This window comes from Kogia breviceps, chromosome 14 (assembly GCF_026419965.1).
Source record: "Kogia breviceps isolate mKogBre1 chromosome 14, mKogBre1 haplotype 1, whole genome shotgun sequence".
Lineage (NCBI taxonomy): Eukaryota > Metazoa > Chordata > Mammalia > Artiodactyla > Physeteridae > Kogia > Kogia breviceps.
The window spans coordinates 53,134,745-53,156,254 of NC_081323.1; the positions used below are offsets into that span (position 1 = coordinate 53,134,745).

General features: G+C 48.7%; 1 protein-coding gene across 3 annotated transcripts; it reads left to right on the plus strand.

The window, feature by feature from the left end:
- The first annotated feature begins 471 nt into the window (after positions 1–471).
- COX4I2 (cytochrome c oxidase subunit 4I2) lies at positions 472–14,212 on the plus strand. 3 transcript variants are annotated; one of them, XM_067014233.1, is made up of 7 exons: positions 472–616; positions 2,379–2,454; positions 3,969–4,004; positions 5,066–5,147; positions 6,556–6,720; positions 7,531–7,662; positions 9,607–9,847. In XM_067014233.1, the coding sequence occupies exons 1-7, from the start codon at positions 567–569 to the stop codon at positions 9,741–9,743; spliced, it is 678 nt and encodes a 225-aa protein (XP_066870334.1). In that variant the 5' UTR covers positions 472–566; the 3' UTR covers positions 9,744–9,847. The 3 variants fall into 3 exon arrangements, with proteins under 3 accessions (XP_066870334.1, XP_066870335.1, XP_066870336.1); XM_067014234.1 differs by having other exon boundaries at positions 7,531–7,632; XM_067014235.1 differs by lacking the exons at positions 472–616; positions 2,379–2,454 and adding an exon at positions 11,207–14,212 and having other exon boundaries at positions 3,886–4,004; positions 9,607–9,756.
- Positions 14,213–21,510: the final 7,298 nt, after the last annotated feature.

Sequence of the window (21,510 nt, forward strand, 5' to 3'; positions counted from 1 at the left end):
CTGCACCTTCACTGACCACGTGGTGAGGGCGGGGCCTGAGCGGGTTGTAGGGGGAGGGGCCCTGGGGACGGACAGGGAGGGCCTGCTTGACAGTTGGGGCGAGGCCGGAGCAGGCGCGGGCCTGAGGGGAGTGACAGACTGGGCAGGGCCTCGGGGAGGATCTAGGGAAAGGGAGCTGTGCCCTGCGGGGGCGGGGCTTGCTGACAGGGTTGGGGCTTGGCTGGGGCGTGCTGTGGCGAGCAGGCTGACAGTGAGGGCAGGGCTCGGGAGTGGGCGGCACCACAGAATGACTGAAAGAGCAAGACTGGAGCCAGGGCGAGGGTTTAGCGAGTCTTGAGAAGGCAGTGCGGGAAGGACTAACTGGGCAAGGGGCCGGCCGGGGGCTGAGCGATTGAGGAGGAGCCTCAGGGTACGGGCGGGGCCGGTGGGCGGGCTCAGCTAGGCGAGCTGGGCGAGGCCAGGGATAACTGAAGGGACTGGGGTAGGGCTGGAGATGGTGGAACGCTAGACTACTAGGTAGAGTCCAGAGGTGCGGGCACAATAACTGTGCAAGGGGCCAGGGAAGGATGACTGGCAGCTCGAGGACGGGGAACGAGGGAGGAGACGAGGGACGTAGGTGAGTAGTGTGAGGCAGGTGGCGGGACCTAAAATAATGGCCGCCTGTGGGGGGAGGGGGGGACAAGAGGCCATGAGTGACAGCCAGAGGGGTCGGCCTCAAACGTCTCCCTTGCAACTCTGCGAGGAATTCTTCTTCCGGCTGAACAACGCGGGCTTCGCTCACTTCGTGCCCCAGGTGTGGTGGTGCAGAGATAACAGACCTGCCGGAAGGAGGTTTCCATCTTCCAGGCCACCACCGGTCCCGTCCCGTCCCAATGAAATCCAGCTGAAGGCGTCCACTTGCTCCTGATCGCGCCACGGGATCGTTCCTAGGGCTGGGAAACCCGCCACTAGCGACCGCCCCCGTGGTAGCCCTGGTTCGGCGTCGGTTCCGAGCCGGCCCTCCTGCCTACAGTTGCAGAAGAGCTTTCTGGACTGGTCCCTGCTGGATCTGCGGGTCTTCGCACGACGTCCTCCGAGCCTGCGCTGCCGCCCGGGCACCTTCATGCCGGCGCTGCCCGTCGCCCTGAAGGCCGCCGTGTCCCGGAATCAAAGTGTCCCTGTTGGGAGTCAGCTTTCCAGCTGGTGGGCGGGATCGGCCTCTGCTCTGTCCCGACCACGCCCCCTCTGTTAACCGGCCCCTCCCTCCGCCCAACTGGCCCCATCCCCTTAGTGCCTCGGTTGCCCTGCTCTTCCCTGGCCCACTCTTACACGCAGTCCCCGCCCCTAAGGATAAGCCCCGCCTACTCCCACCTTCCGGTCTCTGACTACCGTATATCTCCTCCCCAGTCCCTGCACTTCTTGGCCTGGCCCCCTCCTATCCCAGGCCTCCTCCCCATGTTCAAATGGCTCCAGGGGCTCCCCAGGGGCTGGGGATACGGGTCTGCAATGCTTTGTCCAACACCTCTTCCTACTTTCGGCTTTGTGTCCTCCATGAGGCCTAGCTTTTCCTCAGTATCTCCTCTGGGCTGGGAGGCCAGAGGTGGGTCCTGCATGAAGCCTGAATTGGAGGGGAGGGGGTCGTACCAGCAGGATGCTGAGATTGTGGCTCAGGTCTTTGTGTCTGAACAGAAACTCAGGGCCTCCCTGAATCTGATCAAGTGAGAAAGAGCTGCTCCTTTCTGTATGGGTTCCTACTGGGGGGTTGGAGCCTCAGGGCCGCCTGAAAGGGACAGATGCCTCTCACCTCTTATTCCTGCTGTTTCTGAAATCTCAGCCTGCATTCACATGTAGGGCCCCTTGCCGTGAGTTGTGTGTAATGCCTCATCTGGAGCCCACCTTGTGCCCACCAAGGTTCCCAGGGAAGACTCCTACTCCTCGGCCCCGGGACACCTGAGTGACCCGCTTTATGGGAGAGTCTGACTATTTCCAGGTTCCAGACATCAAGACGCTGCTGGGCATCGCCCTCTAGGCAGTGGTGCTGCCCTATATCAACCTTGAGCCGCCAGGGAGCCTGCCATCACCCCATCACCCTCAGCCCTGGGGCCGGCTTCCCAAACAGATGTTCCTTGTCACAGCACTGCTCCACATCTGGAGCCTGGAGTTCCCACAGAGATGGGGGTGGGAGACAGTAGAGAAGAACAGAGGGTCAAGTTCTCCAGGGTCAAGTTCTCCCTTGGGAGGCCCTTGTAATGGATGGGGAAACTGAGGCCCAGAAATGGAGCCACTTAGTCATGAATGTGGCAGCAGTAGAGCCTACGCATTTGCCACTCACCCCAGTGCAGCCAGCATCCACCTGCCCCTGGAAAGGTCTGACAAGACTCAAGGTGTGTCCTCCCCAGGTTGCCTGAAGGAGGGCCTTACCTCATCTTAGTCCTTAGGGCTAATCTTCAGGACACCCTGGACAGCATCCAAGAGGTAAGGTGGTCCTCTTTGGGTTCTCTCAAATCTGGAATTCCCTTGATCGTGGGGAAGGGGGAGGAGCAGCCCCTAGGAGTAAGCATGGCCAGTCCTGGGAGCTGGGCTCTCTTGGACATCCAAGAGACTCCCACACTGCCTTCTCACCTCCCAGAATGGAGGTGACATGCATCCTGCCCACTCTACGGTCTCTCTAGCACCTCCCCCTGAGTCCCTGCTCTTCAAGACTCATCTGCTTCCACGGCACTAAGCCCCTTCCTCCAGGCACTGGCTAGAATGGGTCTCTATGGCTTCACTGGGCTACAGGAACCCTGATGGGTGGGTGGGTGCTTGGCACACCTCAGGGGACCAGAGCTTGGAGACCTAGAAAGTTCTGGCCCCAGGCCATGAAAGAATTCACAGCCTTTACCCATCAGTCCAGAATCAGTATTCTAACAATTCCAAGCCATATTTACTGAACATATGTTCTGCTCCGTTTAACCACATCACTCCCCTACTTACCTTTTTTGGCTTCCCAGCTTTAAAATAAAATCCAAGATCCTCATAAGCAGGGCTTATGAGGCCCTGCTTGGTACTCCAGCCTCTCTCCAGCTTTCTCCTTTGCCCATTACACTCTGGCCAAGATGGCCTCTCTCTTTTCTATGAACACACCTGTGTTTTTCTGCCTCTGGGCCTTTGCACAGGCCTCTCTCTGCTTGGAACTGGATTGTAAGCCCTAAAATGGCAGGGACTGTGCTTGGTTTTGTTTTTCTCTAAATCCCCAAGCATTTAACCTGTTAAACAGTAGACAATAATGCCCGCTGTAATAGGTCTTAATAAATAATTCTTGAATAAATGTACCTGATGCACATTTTTCTATTGACATATTTAATCTTTACAACAATCATGTAAGGTAAGAGATATCATTAGCTCTCTTTTTCAGAAAACAGAAACTCAGGGAGGTTTGGCCATTTGTTGAAGGTCACACAGCTAAGATTTGAACCCAGGGGGAGGCTTTTTTCACCTGTCATTGAGTATGAGGGCATTCGTGCCAGGTGGTACACCACAGGCCAGCTCCCAGATTCTAGATGCTTGTAGCTTCCTGGAGCAGGAAGGCATGGGATCTGGGCTGGAAAGTTGCCAAGACTTGGGTCCTCAAAAGCCCTGAGAGAGAATTCCAGGAGGAAGAAACAACGGTGAGCAAAGGTGTGAAGGCAGGAAGATCCAGCTCCTGGGACAACCGGACTCACAGGGCTGGGCCAGCCCAGGACACACAGCCAGCTGGTCCCAGGGCTGCGTCAGCTGGGGTTCTCCAGAGGCAGGACCCCGGTGGGCAGGGAAATTGAGGCGGGGAGTCTTTGCGCAGCCCCTCTCCCCAGTCTGTGGCTGGGAACCCCCAGGGACGCGGGCTGGGCTCTTCCAGGCAGGACGTTCCCACGCGGGGGCGGTCCTGGGAAAGGTTGTGGGGCGGGCCCGGAGGCGGGCGCCAGCGCTCAGGTCCCTCTGCAGCCTGTTCTCTGTTACTTGCTCCGCAGACCCGGGTCGCTCTCTGGCTTCCGCTGAACCGCACGGTAAGTGAGTGGGTGGGGAGAGCCCTGGCTGCCCAAACCCGGGCCGGTGGCGGACGCGGCTGGGACTCCGGCTTTTACCATCCGGTCAGGGCCCGTGAGGGCGCTGCTATAGAAGTGGATGGGGGAGGCGGGGGAGCGGCTACTGGCAGCTCAGAATTGAGGGGAACTTTCCTCCGTCCGCATATGGGGAGCCATGTCTTTCCTTAAATGTAGATTACTCCTTCCCTCCACATAGGTGGGGCTCTCAACCACTTCTCACTGATGGGGAGCCCTTCCTTTCCAGATGTGCGGCCCCTTCCCACTTTCCATATATGGTACACCCCTCCCTCTCTCTAATGACTGGGTGCCTCTCTTTCCCTAGATGTGGGGCCTCTTGCAATTTCCAGAAGTGGGATACCCCCTTCTTTTCCCCAGATGTGTGCCTCTCTTCCTCCCTGTCCCAGTTTGGTCCTTGTCCTCCTCTAAGTCCCCTCCTCACCCCCCTGGGATGCCAGACCCTGAGATTTCCCTGGGGCTGGGGGGTTGGGCTCGCCTGTCTCCCTCTCCCACTAGGTCCAGCAGAGCAGGCTTTCCAGGCACGTAGGCAGCCAATTATGGGGGAAGGGGTGGGGTCCAAACCATCTGCAGGAGACCTTGGCAGATGGCCCTGTAGCGAGGAGAGTTATCCCAGGACCTGCTCCCTCCCTACCTGGACTCCCACCCTGTTTCCTCTAGAGGGCAAACAGCTGAGAGAGGTTTCCCAACCTAGCCACCATGAGCTGGGGCTGGAACCAGAACCCAGGCTCCCAGACGCAAACTGTTCAGGTCCTGCCTTAAGAGTTAGGCCTCCTCCCACTTCTCAGATGGTAAACTGAGGTCCCAGGAGGGGACTCCAAATGTCTAGGACGCCCATCAACCCCCATAGGTATATCATACAAAATTAGAAGGGGCAGGGGCAGGAGGTGACCCTGAAATCCTGCGGACCAGTCCCCCAGCCACAGCACCTGTGAAAAAGCTGTTCCTTTGTCTGGATCCTGGGGGGAAGGGGAGAGGGCAGGACTCATCCACACCCCCCCACCCAGATGTCCTTTAGAGCTGCCTGGAGCTTGGTGCTGAGGAAAGGAGGACTTGGAATTCGAGGGATCCACAGCCCCGGAGGCACTGGTAAGACCTGGACACCCACCCCGCCCTGACCCTTGCCTAACTGCAGGGCCAGGGGCAAGGGTCCTGTCTGCAGGCTGCCCCTGGTCCCTTTCATGCTGCCCTGGGCCTGCTCCAAACCATTTCCCATGATCCTACCCCTTGGTCCAGGGCCACATTCTTCCAGGAAATAGAGACAGCTGTCCCCTCCTCCCAAGCTTTCTCAGGGTCTGACCCCCATATCTCAGGCCCCTAAGGTCTTTGTGTCCTGAGGCTGAGGGTGCTGACAGAACTTTGGACCGCCTTTCCAGACCCTTGTGTCCATGCTAGTCAGAAGAAAGAGGCCTAAAGTAAGAGAGACTTCAGCCAGATAGAAGGGCCTTCCTGACCCTCTGGAGAATAAAAACAGATAACATTTATTGAGCCCTTACTATGTACCCTGAGCTGTGATAAACTTTTTGCAGAGATTAACACATTTAGACTTCACAGCAGCCACATGAAGTGGATGCTATGCTGTTATCTCCATTTCTCAGGTAAACAAACAGGCCCAGAGCCAGGACTCGTTGCCCAAAGCAGTTCCCATGCTATTTGGGCAAGATGGTACCAATGCCCTCCTTGAAGGCATCTCTGGGCATTTATTCTCTCTGACAATAAACAGAAGAAGCTTTACTGAGACCCTTCTAGCACCTAACCTTGTTCTGGACACTCACATGGAGCCCTTGAGGGCTTAGCCATCAGGGAAAACTTCCAAGAATGGAAGCCAGAGGTAAAACCAACCTCTGTCTATCAGTGTAATTTACGGAGCATCTACTGTGTGCCAGGCACTGTGCTAAGCCTTTTGAGTGCATTATCTGGAAGCTTCCACAGCAGTGTGAGGTAGGATCTTTTACTCTCCCCACTTTCCAGATGAGGACATTGAACACAGTGAGGTAAAGGGGCTTGTCAGAGCTGGGCCAGGGTGGAACTGGGGTTCCGCAACTCCAAAGCTGTGCCCTTGACCACTCATTAAAAGCATAGGGATAGTGCTTTACAGTTTGTGGGGCAGTTTCCCATCTGCCGTCTCAGGTTCATCACACTGAACCTTTCCCTACCCATCGCCTTTGCCTGATGTGCCCTCCTCACCCCAGATCTTCCCGGAGGACACAGGATTTGAAGCCAGAGGGGCTGAATTGCAGCCCTGGCCCGGCTCCCTTTTGCTCTGTGAATTTCGGCAAGTCCCTTAGCTACTCAGTTTCTTCCTCTGTAAGATGAAGAGAACAATATCACTGTCTCAGAGTGATGCCGAGCCAATGAGTCAACTCGCCCGAAGGCCTTAGCATGGCTCCTGGCACACAGTAAGTGCTCAATAAGTGCCACCCTCTTTGCTAATGTTATGGTTAGTGCCAGGACATCCCAGGGGCAGCCTGAACTCAGTTCCTCCCTGTGCCCGCAGCCCACAGCAAGGAGAAGATGCCCCCCTACACCAACTACCACGCCCAGCGCTCCTACCCCATGCCTGATGAGCCCTTCTGCACGGAGCTCAACGCAGAGCAGCAGGCCCTGAAGGAGAAGGAGAAAGGCAGCTGGACGCAGCTGAGCCACGCTGAGAAGGTGGCCCGTAGGTCTCAGGGTGGGGCTGGGGGCAACTTTGCAAAGAAGGGCCTGGCCTGTCACGGAGCAGTGGGCAGGGAGAGCCCCCAGCCAAGACAGCCAGAACCACCCAAAGACTCGAATGCATACCTGAGGGGTGAAATTCATTCCTTCGTCCATTCATTTTTTTATTCATTGAACCGTTTGTGCACAGCCTGATGCTAGGCAATGCTGGGGACACGGAAGTGAGTCCCACTGAGGATTCCTGCCCTCGGGGTGCTCCCAGTCCAGTGGGGGAACCAACACAAACCCAGATAGCTGTAATCCAGGATATGCGGCTGGGTGAGGTGTGTTCAGGGGGCTGTGAGAACCCAAAGGAGAGAGAAAGATGGAATCCTGCTGGGCCTTCCAGAGGAGGCTTGTTCCAGTTGGCTTTGGATGGTGAGGAGGAGGGGCTGCCACGTAGTTGGAACAGCATGGGGAAGGATATAGGAGCTGGAGAGCATGGAGGGTCCTGGGCATCACTGAGTGGTGTGGGGAAATGGAGCAGAGAGAGGCAGGTGAGGTGAGTGGGAGAGCAGGGCCCTGACCCTGGGAAGCAGGAGGGATGTGTGACCCCAAGTGCTGCCCACCGGAAGTGCCCCTGGGAGCCAGCTTTGCCATCAGCTCCTGGCCATGCTTTTTGCACATCCTAGATGCTCAATAAGAATTTGCTGAATGGACAGCCTCTGCTGCAGGGAGGGGGAGGCTGGAGGTCCCTGAGGCCAAGAGTTGGCCCAGGGCCCTCGGAATGGATGCACCTGAGGCCCCTCCTCCCCCACCCCTCACCTGCCTCTAGTGTACCGGCTCCAGTTCCATGAGACCTTCACAGAGATGAACCGTCGCTCCAACGAGTGGAAGACAGTGATGGGCTGTGTCTTCTTCTTCTTTGGATTCACAGGTCTGCTGATTTGGTGGCAGCGGGTCTATGGTGAGTGGCAGTGTCTCACCTGGCCGCAGCCCTCGGCCATGCCCTTGTGGCCACAGCCACCAGCCAAGCTTTGATAAGGGAACTATGCTGGCACTCATCTGAAGAGTTTTGAAAAGTCCCCCAGAGAGATGTATGGGGAAGGGCAGAGCATGGCTGCCTGGATTGGAATGTAGGGATCCTACCTCTCTGGGCCTCAATTCTCTCATCTGTAAAATGGGACTAATAGTGCCCACATCTCAGGGTTCTTGTGAGGATTTAATGAGAAAACTGTTGGCTAGTGCCTGGCACGTAGTTATGAATGATGTTGTTACTGATTGCTGTTATTAACCATGAACTTTTCAGTATATTGTTTTGGCTGCTATAACAAAGAGTCTTCAATGTAGAAGAGCTTAAACAAGATAGAAGTTTTTTTCCTCTCTCACAAAAAAGGCCAGGGGGAGTATGGAGATTCCACAATATCAGACTCCTTTTGTCTTGTTGCTCTGCCATCCTTAACATGCAGCTTCCTTCTTGACATACAAAATGGCTGCTCCAGCTCCAGCCATAAAGCCTACATTCCAGCCAAGAAGAGGGAAAGGGAGGACACACTCTCTCTAAGGTCCAGAAGTTGCACCACTACTTCTGCTCACATCCTATTGGTATTGGCTAGAAGTGATCATATGACCATGTGTAGCCACAAGGGAAGCTGGGAAATATAGTCTTTCGCTGAGTGGTCATGTACCCAACCGGCCATTTATTACTACAGAAGAGTGATTCTCAAAGTGGGGTCTCTGGACCAACAGCTTCACTTGGGAACTTGTTAGAAATGCAAATTCTCAGCCCCACTCTGATCTACTGAGTCAGACACTCTGAGGCTGGAGCCCAGCAATCTATGTTTTAATATCCCTCTGGGTGATTTTGATGCGCACTCAGGTTTGAGAAGCACTGCTCTGGAAGTAGAGGGGAGGACGTTGGGGATGAAGTGGCAGTCTCTGCCTCAATTGACTTCACCTCCAGGGGTCTCACTTTGTTTCTTCTTCTGTAAAAGTGTGATGGGAATTCCTACCTTGCATGAGGATGAAATGAGAGAACCTTCGGGAAAAATTCTATTCTAGCCCAATGTTTGGTACTAATAGGTGCCCATAAAGATCTTTCCCTTCTTTCACACCCACTGGAATAGAAAGTACCAGGGACAAAGGTCAGGCAGGTTAAGTTGGCCTCAGGGGCAGATGGACCAGGAAGTAGGATGTGAGCAAGGCTGGGAGCTCTGGCCCCCAGGCCTTTCTTGGTCCACACATCAAGGCACCTAAAATGCCTCTGTGAGTTCACCCTTTCGGTCCCCATAGTTTTAAAGTGAACACCCCTATCCTACCTCCCACTCCCAACCCCTTCAGGAAGCATAAGAAACTATCTCATCCTGGACCCTTCCCAATAAGTGGGAGCAAACTCAGTAATTATAGTTATAGTAGCTATCATGTATTAGGGGTTTTCATATCTTCCCTCATTCTGCCAATTGCATTATAAATACTAACACATTCAATCCCCACAACCCTAGTGGACAGGACCTGTTTTTGACAGGTAAGGAAACTGGGGCTCAGAGAGGAAATGACTTGTTCAAGGTCACACAGCAAGGGAGTGGTGGAGCTGGGATTTGGACCCAGAAAGACTTCAAACCAGTGCTCCTCTTACCCTTGGGTCACAGAGTAGGTGAGGAAACTGAGGCTCAGAAAGGGGAAGGACCTTGGCCCAGTTCCCACACCAAGTCTAAGGCAGAGGGGGGGGTCATACCTCAGAGGTCCCCAGAGTGCAGCTTTAGTGGGGAGTCTGGTGGGGGATGGACAGGGTGGCGAGGGGTCCTCATGCAGGGCACCCTGACCTTGTGCCTGGAGACCCTGGCTCAGCGGGAGGGGGTGGGCCTGGCAGGGTCCCGCATGCCCCTGTCCCTACCCGGTTCCTTCCCTGCAGTGTTCCCTAAGAAACCCATCACCCTGATGGATGAGTGGAAGGCCCAGCAGCTCCAGCGCATCCTGGACATGAAGGGCAACCCTGTGCAAGGCCTGGCCTCCCGGTGGGACTATGAGAGGAAGGAGTGGAAGAAGTGACGTGGCATCCCAGGTGCTCACGCTGCAGCTCTGCCCTGGCCCGGAGCCTGTGGAGGCCCCTCCCCGCCACTTAACCCCAATAAAGCTGGCCTGCTCTCATCTGCCTTTAGTCTCCACCACAGTCCCTACCTGCCATAAAGCCTACATCATACCTAAAATTGGGCAGGACAGTAGGTGAGAGGCAGTAAGCCACTTTCTAGGGCCCCACTTATCAGGGAGGGCTTCCTGGAGGAGTAGAGGTTGGGGTTGAGCCTTAAATGATAGGTGGGATTAGGAAAGGCAGGAAGGAGAGGGAAGGCATTCCAGGTGGAGGGAATGGCTTGAGCAAAGGTAAGGACACCCCTATATTCAGTCAACGAACAAATACTTACTGAGTATCTGCTGTGTGCCAGGTACTAATCTAGGCCCTGGGGATGCAGCGGTGAACAAGACACACAGTGTCTGGCCTCATGGAGGAGGTGTTTCTTTACGTGTGTGTGTGTGTGTAGGGGGGAGACAGAAAAAGGAATAAGTAAGTATAATATACAGTATGTTACACAGGAATCAGTGCTATGAAGGAACAAAACAGAGCAGGATAAAGGGACAGAGCTAAAAGGGGTTTGTGGGTGGTAGGTGAAGCCTCTTCGAAGAGGTGGCATATGAGAAGACAAAACAGCAAGTGCAAAGACCCTGAGATAGGATTTTAGTTTGTCAGTTTGTGGAATGTGGAACATCAAGGAGGCCACAGTGACTGGAGTAGAATGACTTGGAGAATAGTAGGAAGATGTGTGTTGTGGGAGAGGGTTGGTCTTGGGGCAGAAAGCATATTATATAGGAACACACACACACACACACACACACACACCCCAGAACCAAAAAGAGAAGCCTCCTTTCCTCTTGGTGTGTCTCCTCCAGCAGCCTCTACTGGAAAAGTTTAGCATCTCACTGTAAAGGGGGCAATGTTCAGAGCCCTGCTCATTATCTTAGAGCAGGCTCTGAGGGGTGAATTTGGGGTGGAGGGCCAATACATTGATAACTGGCACAGCAATTTTTTTTTGCGGTACGCGGGCCTCTCACCGTTGTGGCCTCTCCCGTTGCGGAGCACAGGCTCCGGATGCGCAGGCTCAGCGGCCATGGCTCACGGGCCCAGCCGCTCCGCGGCATGTGGGATCCTCCCGGACCGGGGCACAAACCCGTGTCCCCTGCATGGACAGGCAGACTCACAACCACTGCGCCACTAGGGAAGCCCTGGCACAGCATCTTTGAGAAAGTCTTGGCCAGGCCAATGGGGAGCCTTAGAGCAAAAAAGGCCCATTAGATGAGTCCTGTGTTGGGCAAAATTGACCCATCCCTAGAGTCCCACTGTGCTCAGTCCTTTGTAGTCCTTGGTTTCCTAGGGGGGCTGTGGCCTTGGCATGGACACTGCAGCAGCTCTGGAAGTGCAGCAGCTGGAGGTGGTCATATACCTATCCTCTTCATAGCAGGTCCCCTTGAAGAGACATCTGAGCGGCACACCTCCCAGGACACCCTGGATGCCAATGGAGGGATTCAGCAGAGCAATTGGGACACTATTCATTCAATCAACAAATATTTATCGTGCATCCACTATGTACCAGACTCTGGGGCCAGAGTGAATGAGACCCCTCATTCCAGTGTCATGATTTCCAGTCCTCATGAATATGAAAGTCTGTAATGTTCACCCTAATAAATTATAGAACAGATGAGTGCTAAGAAGGGGAGATACATGGTACTTGGACTGACCTAATCTAGAGAAGTCAGGGCTTCCCTGAAGTAGTGTCTTCATATTTGAGATACTGTTGTTGCCGAAATTCATCCTCTGTGCACTGGTGCCAGATTAAACCTCAGAGACAGAATTTTGAGTGAAGTAGAAAGAAATAGCTCTATTGCTTTGCCAGGCAAAGGGGGCCCCAGTGGGCTAATGCCCTCAAGAATGTGTGTCCCGCCCTGGAGGGGGTAGTGAGGAGTCTTATAGTATTCAAGGAGCAGGGTGTGATCAGCTCGTGGACATTGTTCTGACTGGTTGGTGGGGAGGGAATCAGGAGTCAGCATCATCTGCCTCCTGGTTGCAAGTGGACTGGGGTCTACATGCTTGTGGGCAGCCTACAGTTAACTTCTCCCACCTGGTGGGGGTTTCAGTATCTGCAAAACAGCTCAAAGGACATGGCTCAGAATGTTATCTGTAGTCCTCGAGGAAGAACTAAAGGTCCTTGACTTTATTTAATGGCTAAAGTATTATTATTTTGTCTTACTTGACTGTTTTCCTTTCTTTCTGCATTTTCTCACTTCTCTGATTAACTTTATTCTTTAAAACTTTGACTAAAGTTTTTCTACAGACAAAAAGCAGGTGGAGGACATGGGTGGGGATCTATTCAGGGAAGGCCTCATAGGGTCCTGCTTGGTTACAATATGAAGGATGACTGGGTGTAAACTAGATGAAAGGGGTGGTGGAACAGCATTTTAGGCAAAGAAAAGCATGTGCAAAGGCCCTGTGGTAGTGAGGACCATGGCATGAAAGAGGTAATAAAGGAAGCCAGTGGGTTGTCAGAGGAGAAGGAAGAGATGAACAAGGGGAGACGAGGAAGTGGGAGATTCATGCAGGGCCTTGGAGTCTCTGCTGCCTCTACTGAAGACACAAGTCTGGGGAAAAGCAGGGAAAGATGGAGCTGAGGGAGTATGTCGGGGCCAGAGGATGGGAAGCCTTGAACATCCATTTAATTTTTATTTGAGAAAGACAGCTGCTTTGGTGCAAGTTTCTGTCTGGCCTGAGGGATCCATTTCACTGCCTTAGCATGAAAGATGCTGGGGATGCAGACAAGGAGCAGAAAGGAGCCCTGGCCTTCAGGTCTCCTGGCTCGTGGGCAGGACTGGCATGAACATGGCCAGTCGGAGGCTAAGGGGGATAAGAGCTATAGAAATGTTTAATAGTATGTTTTGACCCCATTATTTTGACCCAGGCCCTGATGCTTTGCTAGCAGCAGGAGCAGTTTCAACATAACTGAAGATGTTGAATTATGCAGGCAATAAACTTTGTTTAGATTAATAAATTGCTAAGGAATTATGTTGTGGGTAATAAAGAAAATTGTCAAAATTGGCCTGGGGAAAATCTGATATTGTACTAGTCATTTTTTTGCCTACAATAATGCTGTGTGGCAAACAACCCCAAAACTTGGTGGCTTATAACTTTGAGCATTTATTTCTATCTTTCATGGGCTTGTGGGTTGGCTGAGGCTCTGCTGGGATCCTCCAGGTTTAGTTCCAGGCTCTGGGTTGGTAGTTTGGTTTCCTAGGGCAGCCATAACAAAATACCATAGACTGGGTGGCTTAAACATCAGAAATGTATTTTCTCACAGTTCTAGAGGTTAGAAGTCCAAGATTGAAGTGTTGGTAGGATTGGTTTCTTCTGATGCCTCACTCCTTGGCTTGCAGATGGCCTCCTTCTCACTGTGTCCTCATGTGGTCATTCCTCTGTGTTTGTATCCCTGGTGTCTCCATGTGTGTCCAGATTTCCTCTTCTTATAAGGACACCTTGCAGATCAGGTTAGGGCCTTCCCCGATGACCTCATTTAAATTTATCACCTTTTTAAAGGCCCTATCTCCAAGTGCTGTCACATTCTGAGGTATTAGGGGTTAGGACTTCAACATAGGAATTTGCAGATAGACACAATTCAGCCCATAACAGTTGGGTTCAGGGTTATTCATGTGTCTCCTTTTTCTGGGACCAGCAGGCACATGTTTTTGTCATGACAGAAGTCAGAGACTCCTGAGGGGCCAGAGAGACAGTGGGGACCCATGATGCTCTGAAAGCCCAGGCTCAGAACCACACACAGAACCAGCAACACGTTCCACCAGTCAAAGCAAGTCCTGTGGTGCTCTGGTTACAACTGCTACATTACAACCCCCCTTAAAACGTAAAGGCATAAAACAGCCATTTCCTTATGCTCACTGATTCTGTAGTTCAGGAATTTAGGCAGGGCACACTGGGAACTGCTTGGCTCTGCTCTAGACTGTCTGGGCCGCCAGCTGGAAACACTCAAGGCTGTGGCCAGAATCTTCTGGAGGTATTTTCACTTACACATCTGGTGGTTAACATTGGCTGTCAGCTGGGACCTCAATTGGAGCCGTCAACCAGAACACCTCTTTGTGGCATTCCCCAGGTGTTCTCTCTGTGTGGGCTAGTTTGGGCTCCCTCAAAGCATGGTGGGTGGGTTCCAAGAGAGCAAGGGGGAAGTGTATTGTATTTTTATGATCTAGCCGCAGAAGACACATCACTTCTGAACCCTGTTGCTCAAGGCTCTCACAGAGATCCACTCAGGTTCAAGAGGCAGAGGACAGAGACCTCCCCTACTTGATGGGAAGACATCAAGGTCAATGTAAGATGTGAGATGAATGAAACAACAAGGTCCTACTGTACAGCACAGGGAACTATATTCAATATCCTGTGATAAACCAGAATGGAAAAGAATATGAAAAAGAACATATATATATATATATATATATATATATATATATATAAAACTGAGCAACTTTGCTGTACAGCATAAATTAACACCACATTGTAAATCAATTATACTTCAATAAAATTTTTTAAAAAATGTTGAGAGATGAATGTGAGATGGGAAATACATTGTGGTCATCTTTGGAAAATATAGACTGCCATCCACAGTCAAGTTCAACATCGATGAGTAGAGAAATGTCCTCCAGTAGCGGGTATGTGGAGAGCGTGAGGAGGGAAGGCAGAACTGTGAGCAAATAATACAAACTACCACAGATGTATAGAAATAACCAACACAAAATCAAGTTGACAGGGCTTCCCTGGTGGCGCGGTGGTTGAGAGTCCGCCTGCCGATGCAGGGGACACGGGTTCGTGCCCCGGTCCGGGAAGACCCCACATGCCGCGGAGCGGCTGGGCCCGTGAGCCATGGCCGCTGAGCCTGCGCGTCCGGAGCCTGTGCTCGGCAACGGGAGAGGCCACAACAATGAGAGGCCCGCGTACCACCAAAAAAAAAAAAAAAAAAAATCAAGTTGACAGAAACGAAAACTGACATGTTAAATTAGATATTGACTAAAATTCGAACAGGGAATAAAATTTTGACATTTAGATAACCAAATGTGACCTGAAAATTTTGGACCAATTAAAAATAATGGACATAATAGTCAACGCACAATGGCAGGAAACTGGTGAAATCAGATATAGACTAAAAATGACGGGGAGAAGAATTAAATCTTCATGGTGGCATTTACCCCATGAAACTAAGTGATTTTCATGAAAAAAATAATTTCGTAAAATTAAATTTAAAGTGGGAAACATTAGAAAGAATTTAACTTTGGTCATAAAATAACTGATGGAGGGACTAAATTTGTTTCATTCAGCTTGCCCAAGAAAACTCTTTCTTGATGTATTGGATTAGTGTAATTCTGATCAAAATAATTGAATTCAAAACTCATAGTCAAAATAGTCTTGGGGTAAACACATATACGAGGTCAAAACATTTGGGTCAAATTATCCTGTAATATTGAAATTTTCTGTAAAAAACGAGAAAGCAACTCAAGAGACAAATGAGGAACTAAAAAGTATTTATCTGTATGACAGATAAAGGCTGATTTCCTTTAAAAAAAAGGTTTTTTTTAAACCCATCTAACAAATCAGTAAGAAAAAAACAAGAATGCAGTAGAAAGTGAACAGAAGTCATGACCAGGGAGATTACAGAAAAAGAATAGAAATGCCCTAAACAGTTCTTAAGGAAAAGTTCAAACATACAAAAAAGAATAGTTTAATAAACCTCCATGTGTCCCCCGGGAGTCCACAATTATCTGCTCTGGTCCTCATTTTCCCACCCCTGCCCCTGAATTATTTTAATAAATCCCAGGCATCATATCATTTCATTCATAAATATTTCAGTATGTCAATAAGGACTGTTTTAGTATACATAACCAAAATACTATGACTAGACATAAAAAATCTTAACATTTCCTTAATATCAAATATCCATTCAGTATGCAGATTTCCCTGATTGTCTCAAACATTTTTATTTATTTCAATTTTCTTGGAATGAGGATCAACCTTAAATCTAGGCTGCAGGTGGTCATCTGAATCTTTGTCCGGTTTTGGTATCAGGGTAATTCCCTTCCCTCTATTTTCTGGAAAATATTATCTAGAAATAGTGTTACTTTTCCTTTAACCATTTGGTAGAATTCTCCAGTGAAATCATCTGGGCCTGGAGATTTGGGGATGGGGTGGGGTAATTTTTATATTGCAAATTCAATTATCTTAGCTTTTAAAAGGCTATCAAATTATCTGTTTCATTTTGGGTAAGTTGCAGTAGGTTGTACTTTTCAAGAAATTGGTCCATTCATCAAAGTTGCATTTATTGCTATAAATTTCCCTGTGAGCACTGATTTTACTGCATCCCATAAGTGTTGGAGTGTTATGTTTCATCTGTCTCCGAGTATTTTCTAATTTCCTTTGTGATTTCTTCTTTGACTGGTTATTTAACAGTGTGTTGTTTAATTTCCACGTACTTGTATATTTTCCAATTTTCCTTGTTACTGATTTCTAGTTTTATTTCACTGTGGTCACAGAAGATGCATTATATTATTTCAATCTTTTAAATTTACAGAGACTTGTTTTGCAATCTAACATATAGTCTATCCTGGAGAAAATTTCATATGCACTAAAGAATGTGTATTCTGCTGTTGCCGGTAAAGCGTCCTATAGATGTTTGTTAAGTCTAATCGGTTTGTAGTTTGCTTAAGTCCTCTATTTCTTTTCTTGTTTTTTTTTTTTTTTAATATTTATTTATTTGGCTGCGCCGTGTCTTAGTTGCGGCACGTGGGATCTTTGTTGCGGCATGTGGGATCTTTTCAGCTGTGGCATGGTTCCCCAACCAGGGATTGAACCAGGCCCCCTGCATTGGGAGTGCAGAGTCTTAAACACTGGACCACCAGGGAGGTCCCAAAGTCCTCTATTTCTTCTCATTTCCTTTTGTGTATATTTTTAAGATATTTTCTTAATGGTTACAGTTCATTACAATTAACATCTTAAATTTATAACTACTTAGTTTGAATTGTTACCAGCTTAGCTTCAATAACAAAAATTTCTCCTATACAGCTCTGTACCTCTCCCTTTATATTTGTCAAAAATTGTATCTTTATACATTGCGTGCCCTGATAACATAGGTTTCTAATTTTTTTCTTTTTAAAATTTTATTTATTTATTTATTTTTTGCCTGTGTTGGGTCTTCGTTGCAGTGCGCGGTCTTCTCATTGTGGTGGCTTCTCTCGTTGTGGAGCACGGGCTCTAGGCACACAGGCTTCAGTAGTTGTGGCACATGGGCTCAGTAGTTGTGGTTCGCGGGCTCTAGAGCGCAGGCTCAGTAGTTGTGGCATACGGGCTTAGTTGTTCCGTGACATGTGGGATCTTCCCGGACCAGGGCTCGAACCCGTGTCCCCTGCATTGGCAGGCGGATTCTTAACCACTGTGCCACAAGGGAAGTCCCAGGTTTCTAATTTTTTAATGCATTTGTGTTTTAAATCATGTAGGAAATAGAGTTACAAACCAAAAATACATTAATACTCCTTTTATATTACCTATGTAGTTACCTTAATCAGAGTTCTTTTTTTTTTAACATCTTTGAGTATAACTGTTTTACAATAGTGTTAGTTTCTCCTTTACAACAAAGTGAATCAGTTATACATATACATATGTTCCCATATCTCTTCCCTCTTGCGTCACCCTCCCTCCCACCCTCCCTATCCCACCCCTCTAGGTGGTCACAAAGCACAGAGGTGAACTCCCTGTGCTATGCGGCAGCTTCCCACTAGCTATCTAATTTACATTTGGTAGTGTGTATATGTCCCTGCCACTCTCTCACATCGTCACCGCTTACCCTTCCCCCTCCCCATATCCTCAAGTCCATGCTCTAGTAGGTCTGTGTTTTATTCCCGTCCTACCACTAATCTCTTCATGACATTTTTTTTCTTAGATTCCATATATATGTGTTAGCATACGGTATTTGTTTTTCTCCTTCTGACTTACTTCACTCTGTATGACAGACTCCAGGTCTATCCACCTCATTACAAATAACTCAGTTTCATTTCTTTTTATGGCTGAGTAATATTCCATTGTATATATGTGCCACATCTTCTTTATCCATTCATCTCTTGATGGACACTTAGGTTGCTTCCAAGTCCTGGCTACTGTAAATAGAGCTGCAATGAACATTTTGGTACATGACTCTTTTTGAATTATGGTTTTCTCAGGGTATATGCCTAGTAGTGGGATTGCGGGGTCATATGGTAGTTCTATTTGTAGTTTTTAAGGAACCTCCATACTGTTCTCCATAGAGGCTGTATCAATTTACATTCCCACCAGCAGTGCAAGAGTGTTCCCTTTTCTCCACACCCTCTTATCAGAGTTCTTGATTTCTTCATATGTCTTCAAATTTCACTGATTTCTGTTTTTATCTTTATTATTTCCTTCTTTCTGTTTGCTTTGAATTTACTTTGCTCTTCTTTTTCTACATCTTGAGGTGAGAACTTAGATTAATGAGTTGAGAATTTTTCTCTTTTGTGATGTATACACTTATTGCCTAAATTTCCCACTTGGCACTGTTTTAACTCTGTCCCACAAATTTTAATATCTTGTATTTTCATTTCATTTAGTTCAATGTATTTTTAAATTTCCCTTGAGACTTCCTCTTTGACCAATGAGTTATTTAGAATTATGTTGTTTAGTTTCCAAGTGTGTGGACATTTTCATGTTATCTTTCTGTTACTGATTTCTAGTTTGATTCCACTGTGGTCAGAGAACACACTTTGTATGATTTCAATTCTTTTAAATTTATTGAGGTTTTTGTATGGCCCACACTATGGTCTATCTTGGTATATATTTAATGGGCACTTGGAAAGAATGTGTTAAGTGTTCTATAAATGTCAATCGAATCCTGATGGTTGATGGTGTTGTTGAACTCTTTATATTTTTGGTCACTTTCTGTCTAGTTATTCTATCACTTGTTGCAAGAAGGTTATTAATTGTGATATGTCTCTTTCTCTTTTTAGTTCCATCAGTTTTGCTGCTGTCCTTTGATTGTTGATCGCATGATATATTTTTTTATCCTTTTTCTTTCAGCCTGCCTATATCTATCTATCTATCTATCTATCTATCTATCTATATCTATCTATCTATCTATCTATCTATCTATCTATCTATCTATCTATCTATATTTTTAAAAAAGATTAATTTTCTGTATTTTTGGCTGTGGTCTTCATTGCTGCGCGCGGGCTTTCTCTAGTTGTGGCGACCGGCTACTCTTCATTGCGGTGCACGGGCTTCTCATTGTAGTGGCTTCTCTTGTTGCGGAGCATGGGCTCTGGACGGGCTTCAGTAGTTGTGGCACGCAGACTCTAGAGCACAGGCTCAGTAGTTGTGGCACACGGGCTTAGTTGCTCCGCGGCATGTGGGCTCTTCCCAGACTAGGGCTCAACCCATGTCCCCTGCATTGGCAGGCGGATTCTTAACCACTGCGCCACCGGAAGTCCCTGCCTATATGTTTTAAAAGGATTTCTTATAGACAACATATAGTTGGTTTTGTAAATTTACTCTGCCAATATCTGTCTTTTAATTGGTATATTTAGACCATTAAACTTCATATAATTATTGATTCGTTAAGACATATCTCCTAATTTTCTTTCTGTGTGTTCTCTTTGTTATTCATTTCCCTGTTTCTTTTTTCTGCCTTCCTGTGGGTTTTTTTTTTTTTTTTTTTTTTTTTTGCGGTATGTGGCCTCACTGTTGTGGCCTCTCCCGTTGCGGAGCACAGGCTCCAGACGCGCAGGCTCAGCGGCCATGGCTCACGGGCCCAGCCGCTCCGCGGCATGTGGGATCCTCCCGGACCAGGGCACGAACCCGTGACCCCTGCATCGGCAGGCAGGCTCCCAACCACTGCACCACCAGGGAAGCCCCCTGTGGGTTATTTGAAGATTGTTTTTTAGAATTCCATTTTAATTTATCTAGAGTGTTTTCAAGTATGTCTGTACAGCTTTTTTAGTGGTTTCTGTGGGTATTACATTACATATATATAATTTGTCACAGTCTACTGATGTTATCATTTTCCCCATTTGAGTGAAGTGTAGAAAGCTTACCTTTCTTTATGTCTCTTTACCCATTTTCATTATTGCCAGGTAGGGGTGGAATTCCAGGCTCCCAATGTGGTCTCCATTGACATTGTGGGGAGAAGGCATAGCAGGTGAGGGCTCATTAACTGGCCAGCAGAGATGAAAGTCCTGGCTCCCTTGGCCTTATCTCACAACACCCCACATTGGTGGAAGTGGGGTCAGGGCATCTTGAATCAGGCTGGAAGCCTAGCCTCCCCACTCAGCCTTTGCTGGCTGGCCATAGTCTTCATAGTTTCTTTAGTGGTATTTGGCTGGAGTAGAGCTGTTATTGTCTAGAACTTTTCTGTCCTGCTAGGATGATCCTTTCCTAATCCTTTGACTAGAGAGAGCAGGCTGGGGCTTTTTCTTTTCTGTGCCCATTGGCTTTTTTTGGGTAGCCCACTCCAGCTTCTTTGGCCCCAAGTCTGGGGTCTCTGAGGCAGAGAGAAAAACTAGGGAACTCACTATCGTGTTGTTCCTCAGGTCCTGAGGTCCCTGTGCAGCCTGCCTTCTCTTTACCTTTCAGAGTTTTCTTATGCTTGTTGCATATACAATGTCCAGGGATTTTAGTTTTACTTAGCAGGAGAAATAGGGGAAAGCTCCTCTGCTTCATCTTCCCAGACATGGAAGTACAGAGGGGGGTCATCTGTCCTGAGGAGTTTCCCCCAGTCTGCATTTTACTGATTGCATTCCCATGTATCATTTATTGTGTCCCTCTGTCCTCTCCATTTTCCATCAATAGTGGTCACATTTAGAGGCTTTGGTCCGATGCAGATTTGACTTTTTGGCAAGAGTATTTCATGGATGTTCTTTTGCCAGGAGACACCTGCTGCCTCACTGTCTTTGTGTGCCATTGGCAGCCTTCGTTGGTCATGGTGTAGATTCATTAACTTATTAGGGGTACAGACGGCTTTCAACTTATTAAAAGATGCCAACCTCAATTAGAGGTTTGAACATGACATTTTAAAGTATGGGATACTATTTTTTCATCAGCCAGATTGTCAGAGGTCAAAGAGTGTTACCATGGATGTTGGCAAGTGTGCAGGAGACAGGCAGTTTTACAGGATTCCGGTTTTGGGTGTCCCCTTCCAAATGACAAATGGCCCAGCAATTCTACTTCTACGAATATCCTGTGGATACACACACGCGTGTGTAAAATGACGGATCAGTGAGGTTGTTTATTGTGTATTGTTTGGATTAGCGAAAGTGGCTAACTACCAGTTGTTCCTCCCTCAAGCAGAATTTTCCAACTGATATGCTACTAAGTTTCATACGTTGTGGTAGATGTGATGGTACCCCCGCCATGTGCCTTCAGAACACCCTCTAAGGTCAGGTGCAGCTTTGGTGGACAGTTCTCACTCAAGAAACAGGTGCCTGTGCCTCCTTGACCATAGGTTTATGCTTGGCAGGAAGGAAGTGCCAAATACCGAGGAGAAATGACCTAGGAGCAGCCCTCAGCTGATGAGGGATGGGAGTTAGCGTATAAATACCTCGTGTTCTTTCCCCTAGAATGTTCCACAGGTCTTTCAAGGATCCCCTGGGAAGGAGCCCCATTGTCTGAGTTGGCAGGTTACTCATCATTGCATCCTCTGTTGACTTCCTGTCCTTCCTTGAC

What these genes read in the sequence shown, in the direction of transcription:
- COX4I2 (XM_067014233.1), top strand. Translation starts at nt 567, where the DNA reads ATGACTGGCAGCTCGAGGACGGGGAACGAGGGAGGAGACGAGGGACGT. An exon ending in GGCTTCCGCTGAACCGCACG is followed by an intron (nt 4,005 to 5,065) that starts GTAAGTGAGTGG and finishes CCCCCCACCCAG; the next exon opens with ATGTCCTTTAGAGCTGCCTG. An exon ending in CCACGCTGAGAAGGTGGCCC is followed by an intron (nt 6,721 to 7,530) that starts GTAGGTCTCAGG and finishes ACCTGCCTCTAG; the next exon opens with TGTACCGGCTCCAGTTCCAT.